At 32.9% G+C, this 12,116-nt stretch overlaps 1 protein-coding gene across 7 annotated transcripts; it reads left to right on the top strand.

The window, feature by feature from the left end:
* Positions 1 to 5,145: 5,145 nt before the first annotated feature.
* Positions 5,146 to 10,893, top strand: LOC112791926 (probable hexosyltransferase MUCI70). 7 transcript variants are annotated; one of them, XM_072212752.1, is made up of 10 exons: positions 5,146 to 5,602; positions 5,986 to 6,248; positions 6,373 to 6,539; positions 7,112 to 7,467; positions 8,188 to 8,399; positions 8,493 to 8,749; positions 8,842 to 9,008; positions 9,317 to 9,759; positions 9,855 to 9,977; positions 10,038 to 10,893. In XM_072212752.1, the coding sequence occupies exons 4-8, from the start codon at positions 7,174 to 7,176 to the stop codon at positions 9,338 to 9,340; spliced, it is 954 nt and encodes a 317-aa protein (XP_072068853.1). In that variant the 5' UTR covers positions 5,146 to 5,602; positions 5,986 to 6,248; positions 6,373 to 6,539; positions 7,112 to 7,173; the 3' UTR covers positions 9,341 to 9,759; positions 9,855 to 9,977; positions 10,038 to 10,893. The 7 variants fall into 7 exon arrangements, with proteins under 7 accessions (XP_072068853.1, XP_025690752.1, XP_025690753.1 ...); XM_025834967.3 differs by having other exon boundaries at positions 9,855 to 10,893; XM_025834968.3 differs by having other exon boundaries at positions 5,181 to 5,602; positions 6,388 to 6,539; positions 9,855 to 10,893.
* The last annotated feature ends 1,223 nt before the right edge of the window (positions 10,894 to 12,116 follow it).

Raw genomic sequence — 12,116 nt, 5'->3', positions numbered from 1 at the left:
TCTGAGGACTATGTGTGTACAAATAAGATCCATCTGCGGGATGCTATCCGACCATGGAAACGCCATTCAGGCACTCATACGGCGCATTGACGATGGTGCCGGCGACACCCCAACTAAGCTGGCGGCCGAGGTGGGGAGTACGGTTAAGGATCCAGCCATAGATGTTAATGTCGAACACAACAGAAGAAGCAGGAAGTCAAGGACCAACTCCAAGGCTTGTTGCCCAGTGCGTCCTGCTCCGGCGGTAACACAAAAAGCAACTAAATGGAAGTCTAAGAGATCAACAATAGAACACAAGGGTGCTCGAAATAATCCAGGGAAATCCAGGAAGAAGTCCCCATCATTGAAGGTGAGGATATCATATCATATCAGTCGAACCCTCACCTGTAGTTCATTTTCCTCTTGTTCTTCGTTCGTTAACCTCACTGCGGCCTTTCTTGTAGAGAAAGCTGAACTTCGATCAGATAGATGAGGCCTCCTCCGAGTACAGTCAGGTTTGGCAGGGTGCAGCAAGGACCCCATTCACTTACCGCACACATGGCCACAACCATGTAGCAGAAAAATAACCAAAGCCAAAAACGAACCACGGGCATCTCTTCTGCTACATGGTTGTGGCCATGTGTGCGGTAAGTGAATGGGGTCCCTGCTGCACCCTGCCAAACCTGACTGTACTCGGAGGAGGCCTCATCTATCTGATCGAAGTTCAGCTTTCTCTACAAGAAAGGCCGCAGTGAGGTTAACGAACGAAGAACAAGAGGAAAATGAACTACAGGTGAGGGTTCGACTGATATGATATGATATCCTCACCTTCAATGATGGGGACTTCTTCCTGGATTTCCCTGGATTATTTCGAGCACCCTTGTGTTCTATTGTTGATCTCTTAGACTTCCATTTAGTTGCTTTTTGTGTTACCGCCGGAGCAGGACGCACTGGGCAACAAGCCTTGGAGTTGGTCCTTGACTTCCTGCTTCTTCTGTTGTGTTCGACATTAACATCTATGGCTGGATCCTTAACCGTACTCCCCACCTCGGCCGCCAGCTTAGTTGGGGTGTCGCCGGCACCATCGTCAATGCGCCGTATGAGTGCCTGAATGGCGTTTCCATGGTCGGATAGCATCCCGCAGATGGATCTTATTTGTACACACATAGTCCTCAGAACCTCCCGTGTTGCTTCATTCTCCGTCAACACATGCTTCACCCAAAGTAAACAAGTTAGGGTTAAAAAAAACTAAGCACAAAACATACACGACGCAACTGGAAGCAGAGTTGTCAAATGGATGAACTATTACGTCGCTAATCTTGCTAAGGAAGACCAAAACTTGGTCGTCGACAGTAGACCGTTCGCCTCCTCCCGTTGCTTTACCTCCCTCGCTGAACAATGAAATAGCAACAGTGTAATTAGAAATGCATCATGATCTAGTAGACAAGTCACGTGAAGACATAGTTACCTTTCAGTGTGGTCTGGATCACCCCCTTTCGCTATGTCCGTATCTTTTTCCACCATGGTAGCAAGTGTGAGTGTCTTGGCAGCTGCAGAATTTCAGAAGGCTTGTAACGCGGGAGAAAAATTAATCAAGACTACAACCCACAGACCTCATGTTTTTGTTCCGGAATTGGATATCTCTTATTGGGCCTTCAAGATGAGCGGGCCCAGTCCATATAGGTAGTCTTATCATCCTGGTAAATGTGAACCACTTCCTCTGACCCACTACGAATACCCCTCTTTTAATAGTAAATTATATATCCTAACTCTATCTTACCAGATTGGTTACAAAGGCAGTTTTAACCGGTCAATAGGAGTCGTCTGCTTCAGTCCTACTATGATGAGACGTTGACGTTGTAGGGACTTAGGGTTCGGCGCCTGTTACTTCGGACTAGACGTGGGATTAGTAACGAATGACATCGCAAATTTATTTAAGGACAAATCACAATAATAAGTCAAGGGATCAAAATTTTACACGAATCAGCCAAAATGAAAACTGCTTCATAAATCCTATGCAAAACAATTTTAAAAAATGGCTTAAAAGATGTTATGAATACTATAAAAATTTGTAATATTCTAGTGATCTAGGTAAATACATGATAAAAATATTTTTTTTTCAAGATCTAAATTATTATTGACTATGTAGAGTAATTCTTTAATGTCCTAAATTTTATGGTGATTCGAATTTGTAATATATGGTGGCACCATATAATTTAGGACATTAAAAATTTGTAAAATCATAATAACTTAAGACATTAAAGAAATACTCTACATAGTTAATAATAATTTAGATCTTAATGAAAAAAATATTTTTATCATGTATTTACCTAAATCACTAGAATATTACAATCTTTTATAGTACTCATAACATCTTTTAAGCCATTTTTTTAAAATTATTTTGTATTAGAATAAAATATATATTTTTTAATTATTTTGTATGGAATAAAATATTTTCTTTCGTCAACAAATTATTATTTACTATGTAGAGTATTTTATTTAAAATTTTAGTACATACATGTATTTACCTTAGTTATTAGAATATTACAAATTTTTATAGTACCCATAACATTTTTTAAGCCATTTTTTTAAATTATTTTGCAAAGGATATGAAAGAATTTTTATTTAATTATTTTTAATTTAACTTAACAATAAAATAATTTCTTATGTTGATTTAATATAATTATTTAGCTCTTACTTATTAATTAAATACTGAATATAAGGAAGTAACATAAATGATTAATCAAATATGAATATAACTATTTAATATAATTAATTATTATAATTATTAATAAATTAAACATAACTAAGTTATTTACTTTTTTTAATATATAATTAAATTTTCAAATTAATTATTGTTTAAATAATTAATATAAATTATTAATTCAATATAAATATAATTAATTATTATAATTATCAATAACATACTTCAAATTTAATTATTTATTTATTTTTATTTTCTAAATAAATATTTTCTTTTAATAATAACTTTCATGTCGCAAGTTATTATTGAAAGGAGAAAGTCTCTATTCAGAGGGACTCATTCGTGCCTCTCTCCTTTTGGATAGTGTTGTAAAAACTCTTATCTCTTCTTCAATAGTTGGTCCCTGCATATGTCAGAAAGATTATAATATTTTGATAAAAATTATTTGTTCGCAGTCACTACAAGTTTGAAAAAAAATAAACAAGATAACAATATGAAAGGGGTATCAACTTTTTTTTAGAGGTATTTTCTAAAGTAAAAGTCGGAGAAAAAAAAAAGATAATTAACACACGATGTAGGTTTGTGTAACGATTTAAAAATTCATACTTCTACTTATGTATCATTTCATATTCTATTTCGGTCATTATCCTATATTGTAAACTATAAATTCCAAAATGTAAATTATAAAACTTACTAACCCTAAAACGATAAGTCCTAAAACGTAATTCCTAAATCTTACACCGTCAGAGTTAAACCATGTTTCTCCAACTCTCTACCATAAAGCCTTTCTACTAAACCCTAAATTCTAAATTCCGCAATCTAAATTTTCGACCTTAGATCCTAAATTGTAAATTTTCACGTCTCAGAGAGGGTTGTGTCACACACTCCATCAATTACGAAATTATAGAAGACTAACCGTGTGTGAGTCAAGATAGTTATGGAGTCCACCATCATATTAATGTTTAACTTTCTTCTAATCGTAGGGCCTTTTATCAACTACCTTCGGTCTATCAGTAAGTTCAAATCAGAAGATACCCTAAACACTCTGCAACCTACAAAGGATTCACAATCGACTATTGCCTAGCGGATATCCAAACACACTAACCATTGTCATCGTCTGACTCTTGACATAAACTAACACTTTTTTTAACTCTCGCCGTGGGTCTACTGAGTAAGTATTCTTCGTTGAAATACAAATCTAGCGTTGCAGGAAACGGATTTAAATTAGGGTGCTGTTGATGACAATGACCACCTTTTTACATGAATACAAAATATGTCTTTAAAAATTTATACTACTATTGTATTAGTCTGGTTGTATTTTTTTGATGTCTATTTTCAGCGGTCTTTACTACTGTATAAAGTAATAATCCAACAGAACTAAGAAAAGTTTAGCTTATGTCGTCAATAAATATTCTTCTTCATGACATTTTAAACATACTCAAATTTTAACAAATTTTACTCAACAATTGATAAGCTAGATACTACTTAATAACAATATAACATTTTAGTATTTTTTGATAAAAACATAGTTTTAATTTTATTTTAAATTAAAATACATTTTTTTTACTAACTAACTCATTAGTTTATATTCATTATATTATTATACACTACATATTATATGTATTTATCGAAAATTGATATTAATATATGTTATATAATCTTAAAAAAATTTATTCTTATTTACTAAAATAATTGATTTTTTATATTCATACATATTTAATTATATTCATAATAATAATCATGACTAATAAAAAAATATACTTAATTTAAATAAAAATGACTAACATTAAAATGATTAATAACAAAAATTATTACATATATTGATACAACATTTTTTTTATCTTTTTTACTTATTTATTCCACAATAATACATATAATTTAGTATAATTACATATATTGATCCAACATGCATCAAGCAAATCTCAAATGATTAATTTAACATACGATAATGACAATTGCTATAATATCATTAAAAAATTACTCAATTTTATTTTCCACCTTTTGAAGTTATTAATATATTAAATAATTATTTTAATATTATTGTGTATTAAAGTCGAAAAATAATATATTGTATTTTTTCTGTATAATATTAAAACCATCTAATTTAATCATTCATTTTCTTAAATCTCGTTTCACTATTTCAGTTTTAGGATAGTGTATTCAACTATCATTTCTTATTTTTTTTTAAATGTTTTTTATTAAAAGAGACAAAAAGGGTTTAAAAGGCCCATCTACGTAACTACCCAATTTGGTTAGCCCAACTTTATCAAACAAAAAAGCTTTTACAGCCCATCCCATTTCATATAAAATATACTTAATTACAACAATTAAATGATTCTTAACTGCATTGATTATTATCCCTAAGCCATTTGTTAAATACCCACAACTTACACAGACACTGTCAACTGAGGGGCCCACAATAACTTTTGTCGGCATCATCCTTAGACACGCGTTTCAGCGACATGCATCCTCAGTAGGTGCCGATGGATCTTCACTCAGCACAGGAGAATTTTCCATAATATTAATACAAAAAGCAAAAGAGGAAGAAGAAGAAGAAAAAGGGGCCAGAAAGGATAGTAAGAACCTGTGAAAGAATCAAAGAAACCGTAATAAGAATAAAAATGGAAACTTTCTCATAATCAAAAGCTCGGATCGTGATATTTGGCAACACACGACCCACTAACAACTCACATGAAGAAAAGCCACTAAATACACACACCAGCTTCTGTGCTCCGCTGATGCATCACGCACCATAGATCCTCATCCCTCTGTCTGTTCCTCTGTTCGCTCACCCATTTGCTCAAAGAATCCGTTTTTGATGTTCATTCCACTGTTTGACTCTTGTTCCTTGCACAAAGATCTCACCTTGGGGAAGAATAAGATTCGCCTTTTCCTGCATTGCTCTTTTGGTTAATCCCTGTGAGTTGTAGCATTCTCATCTTTTCATTTCTCATTTTGGGTATGTTCTGGCTTTTCCAATTTCAATGGATAATCCAATTGGAAGCTATTTGTGGTTGGGCTTTCCTTGAATGTTTTCCCTTTCATGCCAGCTGCTTGTAGCTGTAGGAGCTAGAAGAATTGATTATCAAATTTGGGCTTGATATTTTACATGTGCTTGTTTTAATATTGATTTACTTTGGTAATAAGGCTGTCAAATTTAGTGCATGCATCAACATATAAGTTACTAAATATTAACTATTTCAAGGATTTAGCTATGCATGAATTTTGTGTGTTTGTTATGGATAGTTTATTGTTTGTGGAAACTTAAGAGGTGGAGACTTGTTTCCTATTTTCTTTAACAGATGAACCAGTCTATGTCTGAAACTTGGGAAGCGCTTTGGAATGGCTCTTTATAGAAACAATGGTGAACTGCTCACCGAGAGAAGGGGCATCATTGATGCGGTTGTCAATTCTCTTGGTAAAAGTGACCAGGGCTCGCGAATCTTGCGTCGTGGTAGAAGGCTTGGTCGGATTACCAAACACAGACTTTCGCGTTGGCTTCTCCTTCTTACTGCACTCTTTTCATTTTATTTCACAGTTTGTGGCCTGAAAATGTTTATTCACGGTGAGGCTTGAATATAGGCTTTTTTTTTTTTTTTCCATTTTTCTTTAAAGGTTATATGAATTTGTTGCAAGATGTGTCAAAGAAAAACTTCAACTTTCTGAATTTTCACTTATATTTCTCTTAGATGGTTCTATTACAGCTAAAATGGGATCTAGCCATCTAGGTTCCCAGCGACTCATAGTATACATGAAGGGATCAACCTACACAGTAGACATGAAGAGCTCAACCTTCAAGAAACTGTTCCATTATCTGAATTCGGAAAACCACCACCTAAAAGCAGGCGCAGGAAGCGTAAGATTTCTTGCCTTGAACTTCAGTTATTGTTACATTATGTTTAATGAATTAGAATAGGCACTTCATTTTCTTTTCCATAATGCATTGCTTCCTCATACATATAATTGAAGATTTGTTGATTAACATCTTTTAGAAAAGCAATACTGGACTATATGAAGTTGCAGAAATATAGTGAGCAGCTACTTAGATTGTTGCTGGTGAAAGCGTTAGGACCTGGAGACATCTAAGATGTCAGAAAGTTAGTGGAGCATTTCTTAGATAATGGCAGATGTAGTTTTGTTAGAATGAATTTATGTGGTTATGTCTTACAATCATATTTGATAAGCTACCAAACCGTATTATGCAAACATAGTTCTTGTCATAGTAACATATGTTGATTACTTCTAAAGTTCAAAGCGTATGAGATTTTTAACCTGGTTTTAATGTCACTTGATAGTGCTTGAGTTCTGTTGATTAAATCAGTATTATTTATTATCTATTAGCATAATTTTGTTGGACCTTCCTCAGTAAGCTAAGTCAGTGACTAAATTCAGTTTGCCGCAATAATTTCCTAGATATCTTTCTTTCAGATTTTCCTTGTGAAGTTGAATTTCTGAAGTCAGTAGATGGCCTTGCTGAACCCAAGAATTACATGAATTTCACTTGGTTTTCTCTAGATCATGTTAAACAAGAAGGAAAAACATCCGATAGTGGTTTGTTTGAACCTCGATTTGGAGGACATCAGACTCTTGAGGAGAGAGAAAAGTCATTTTATGCCAAAAACCAAATGGTTCATTGTGGTTTTGTCAAGGGATCACCAGGGTATTCAAGCACTGGATTTGATTTAGATGAAAAAGATAAGGCATACATGTCAAAGTGTAAGATTGCAGTTTCTTCTTGCATTTTTGGAAGCTCCAATTTTCTCTGGAGGCCTACAAGTAAACTGGTAATTATGTTACCTGTTTTTGAATATTTTGTTTGGTGTTTTGCAAATAATTCATTATGAAAACAGGCTTGCTGAAGATACCAAGTAATCATATCTCAGTTGAATAAATTGATAAAGATGTCATTCACCGGGGTGAGAAAAATATATGTACATAAAAAGATATTAAGTCAGAGCATAAATGTCCTATGTGTTCTTGTTTCATGTATAAACTCGGTAAAGCATTCACTTGTGTTAAGAATTAGAGTAATAAATATGGGAACATAAGAAAATAAAAAGAAACAGAACGAAGAGGAACATAAAAAAACTATTGCTTTTTTTGTTCTTGGCAATAATTGATGATTTTTTATTTTATTTTATTTATTTATTTCGTTTGGTCTAGCCACCTTAGCCATTCCTGGGACTCATGTACCATTTGTTGTTTTTTCACTTACTATGAAGTAATGGAACTTAAATATCAACCTTGATTAAGTCAATATTTTATTTGGTGGATACTCAGGTGCAGTCGACTTCACGTAAAGTTGATGGCTGAGAGTAGTTAGATGGAAATTTAGTCAAACCAGTCAAATTATCTAACCGCTCTCAGCTATCAAGTTCTCGTGAGGTCGACTGCACCTGAGTTTCTATCATTTTTATTTTATTGATAGTGAAATGTATTACGTCTTAGCTTTATAAAGCACCTGTTTATTATACAGAAAACATTATATATGTCCATTGCTGCAGATTAGTCAATATTCAAAGAACAATGTTTGTTTTGTGATGTTCTTGGATGAACAAACACTATCCAAACTTTCATCAGAAGGGAACAGTCCCGATGAAAGGGGGCATATTGGCCTATGGAAAGTAGTAGTTGTGAAAAACTTGCCATATGAAGACATGCGGAGGACTGGCAAAGTGCCTAAATTTTTAGCACACCGCCTCTTCCCAAATTCAAGGTAGTTCTTGAAATATTTCCTGCAATCCCAGTTTCTTGACCTTCTATTCCTCATTGTAATGTTGGTTGAACTTTGTAAACCGATGTTTGATAGGTATTCAATTTGGCTTGACAGCAAGATGAGACTCAATGCTGATCCTATGTTGATCATTGAATATTTTTTGTGGCGAAGGAATGCTGAATTTGCCATTTCAAATCATTATGATCGCCACTGTGTCTGGGATGAGGTACTCCAAAACAAACGCTTAAACAAGTACAACCACACGGCAATTGACCAACAGTTTAAAGTTTACCAATCTGATGGCCTAACCAAGTTTGATCCTTCAAACTCAGATAATCCTCTTCCAAGTTGTGCGTCATCTTCAAAACCTTGTTCATTTGGAGTTTTTATATTCCCAATTGTGCATAATATAGTTCCTACTGATGAGTCTTTCATTTTGCAGATGTTCCCGAGGGTTCCTTGATAATAAGGGCACATACATCAATGTCAAATTTATTTTCATGCCTTTGGTTCAATGAAGTTGATCGATTTACTTCTCGAGATCAACTAAGCTTTGCTTATACTTATTTGAAATTGAGGAGAATGAATCCGGAGAGACCATTGTTCAAGGTGAATTTTGACTCAAAATTTATAACATTGTACATAGTATTTTTGGTGTTCGGTACTTTTTCCTTTTCCTTTTTCTTTTTTTTTTTGTGTTTTAATTTGATAGCCTTTTTGAAATACAAGTGATTCTTTGATAAAATATGATAAGATAAGAATACAAAAAAAAAAGATAAGATAACTCTACCCAAAAAAAAAAAGGATAAGATAAATAAGTAGTTTTAATGTAGATATGATTGTTGAGATTATAAATAAGCGAGAAGAGCCTAATTGAGTGCTTCACCTTCTTTAATCTAATAACCTTTGTTAAGCAGTGTCAAGAATGGCAAACAGAATGACAGAAAAAGAAAGGTCAGATGTTGAGTTCAAGGTTTTGTTGATGGAGCGCATTACGTTGGTTTCCATCGCCATCGTCACTGGTTCAATATGGTGGTCATGTGCAGCACACAACGTGGCCACTTGCCCTAGCACTGATGATCCTCACACGTGGTCGTTTATTTATCTGGTGCTGTTTACCTACACCATCATGCCCGCATTCTACGTGTTCCGGTGGTTCTATACCGCGGTGGCCACCACTGAGATGTCACCGTGGGTAGGGAGAATTCTCTTCATTCTGGAGAGGTTGCTGGTGATGGTTATGCCTGCTGCGGTTCCCCAGGGATCCATCTTTGTTAATCCAACTCTCTTAATGTATTTCTTGTCTCTTCTTGTTACTGGCGCATACTTCCTCTGCTGCCTCCATCGATTTTTATTCTTTGTAAGTAAATTATTTATGACTGCAAACATAATTCCATAGAAAATACATATCCTTTGCCATGTGATCTGAATTAATTAACTGCGTGTTATTTTCAGGTTGACAGTAATAACTACTGTTCTGATAAAACCGGTATAAATTCCGCCAAAAGAGAAGAAGAAGAAAAGGATCATGATAATGGAAAATACCACGAAAAGGAAGAGGAAGAGGAAGAGGAAGAGGTTCACACAAGTGATGATGAATTCAAAGAGGAAGAGGAGGAGGAGGAGGAGGGGGAGGAGGTTCACACAAGTGATGATGAATTCAAAGAAGTAGAGGAAGAGGAAGAGGAAGAGGAAGAGGAAGAGGAGGATGCCGACTCTACGATTTCGGAGTGGCTAAGTAAGAAGACGAATAAAGAATGTTCCAAGTGTGAGGCAATGTTGGGTGAATGGCACTTAGCATTTGAGAAGATGGAAAAATTGGCCGCAATGTTTATGGAAGATGCCATGACGGAAGCAAAGAAAAGGCAACAACAATTGGAAGAATTTTATAAAAAAGAGAAATCAAAATTGGATCAAGAAATCCAAGCTTTGAACCAAGAAAAACAGGAATTGCTCGATATAATAGAAGAACTAACAAAGTCAGAGGAAGAAGCCAGAGATTTGTACGAAAAAGAGAAAAAAAGAGCGGGAGCAAGAAAAGCTTTCATCAGCAATAAAAGAAGCCGAAGATTTTAGACAACAATTGTTGGTTGAACATTATCGGGCACACAATAGTGTTGCATGGAATGGTCATTGTTAGTTAGTTAGAATTAGTCCAAAACTAAACTATTCTTTTAGAGAAAATATTGGATTTGGTCACTCAAGTTACACTTTAATATCTATTTAGTCCTTAAAATTTCAATGGCCTCAATGTAGTTAAACTTTTCAATTGATTCTATGATAAAAATAACGGTTAACGTCATTAAAATTTAAAAAGTTTAAGAACTAAATTGAGGCAATTGAAATTTCAAAAATTAAATCAAGATTCGAGTGTAACGGAATATTTTCTTCTTTTTCTATTTTTAAATGCAACTAGAATTTTATAGTTTACTAAATTTATGCATTATGATATATTTTAATTTTCAATAAATTATTAGAATATGGGATTTATTTATTTTTATATTTTTTACTGTTCTCCTTTATCCATCCTTCTTGTGTCACAATTGTCACCATTTTAGACTGTCATGATGATGATTTTGAAAATTGAATGACTATTTTTTATGCTAATTAAATTAAATTAAACTAATTTTAAAGGCATTTGCATTCAACCTTTTCCTATATGCTCCCATGATTTCACTAATTTACTTATGAACAATGACCTCCCAAAATTTTACTCTCTTATTCATTTGATACTATTTTGGTATGTTTGTAGTCCTATAAGGATCTTCCTTAAACGTTTATTATTAAATATGAAATATTATACTCCATATTAATTAAATAAATTTTAATTTTTTATTTATTATATTTTATATGAATAATGTTTTATATTTAAAATTTATGATTAATAATTTAAAATTTAAGATTTAGAATGTTTAAATTTTTAATTTTAACAGTTAAATTTTTTAATTCAAAATTTAAAATTTAAAATTTAAGATCTATGCTTTAAAATTTAAATAGTATTGCACTTTTTATTTTTTTGGGAGCATATTAACATTTATTGTCCTGTAATAATTTAACTTTAAAACAAAAACAAGCCTTATGAAAAACTGTTAGAGTAATGCAAGGAGTTATCAAAATTTATTATTTTTGTCATCAATTAATCATCAGTTTATTTGTTGACATTTTGCAGAAAATAAATTTTAAAAATTTGCATCTTTTAACTATGTAAAGGGTTGCGGGTTTACAAGTATATGTATATATGTAAAACTCTAGAAATTTGGTATTATTATTTTTTACTCATATAACTTCAACCATAAGACAATAGTTAAATTCGTTTTTAATTGACAATTTGATTGATTAGTATAGAAAGTAATTATTTTATGAGAAAGTTTAGGAATCAGCATTTTTATTGAAATCTGACCAGCACTTAACTATCAAAAGAAAAATGAATAATTCTACATCGTTAGATGTCATCTCACACCATTAAAAATGTTGATGATGGCTAATTGATAGCTATACATTACAAATTTTGCTGGCCCTAATATTTCTCTTATTTTATTTTATTATGCGTCAATATATATAATTAAATATCTATGTAAAATATATTGAAATTGACAAAGTATAAAAAATAGTTTTTCTTAAAATATATAGCTGAGGGTTTAGGGACGTGTTACATGCCATGAGACCTGTCAAATTATATATACATGGTAAATGTTCTGTAGAATTTTTCACTTGAAC

This window comes from Arachis hypogaea, chromosome 13 (genome assembly GCF_003086295.3).
Source record: "Arachis hypogaea cultivar Tifrunner chromosome 13, arahy.Tifrunner.gnm2.J5K5, whole genome shotgun sequence".
Taxonomy (NCBI): domain Eukaryota; kingdom Viridiplantae; phylum Streptophyta; class Magnoliopsida; order Fabales; family Fabaceae; genus Arachis; species Arachis hypogaea.
The sequence above is the reverse complement of the archived record's forward strand: the minus strand, read 5'-3'. Positions and strand labels throughout refer to the sequence as shown.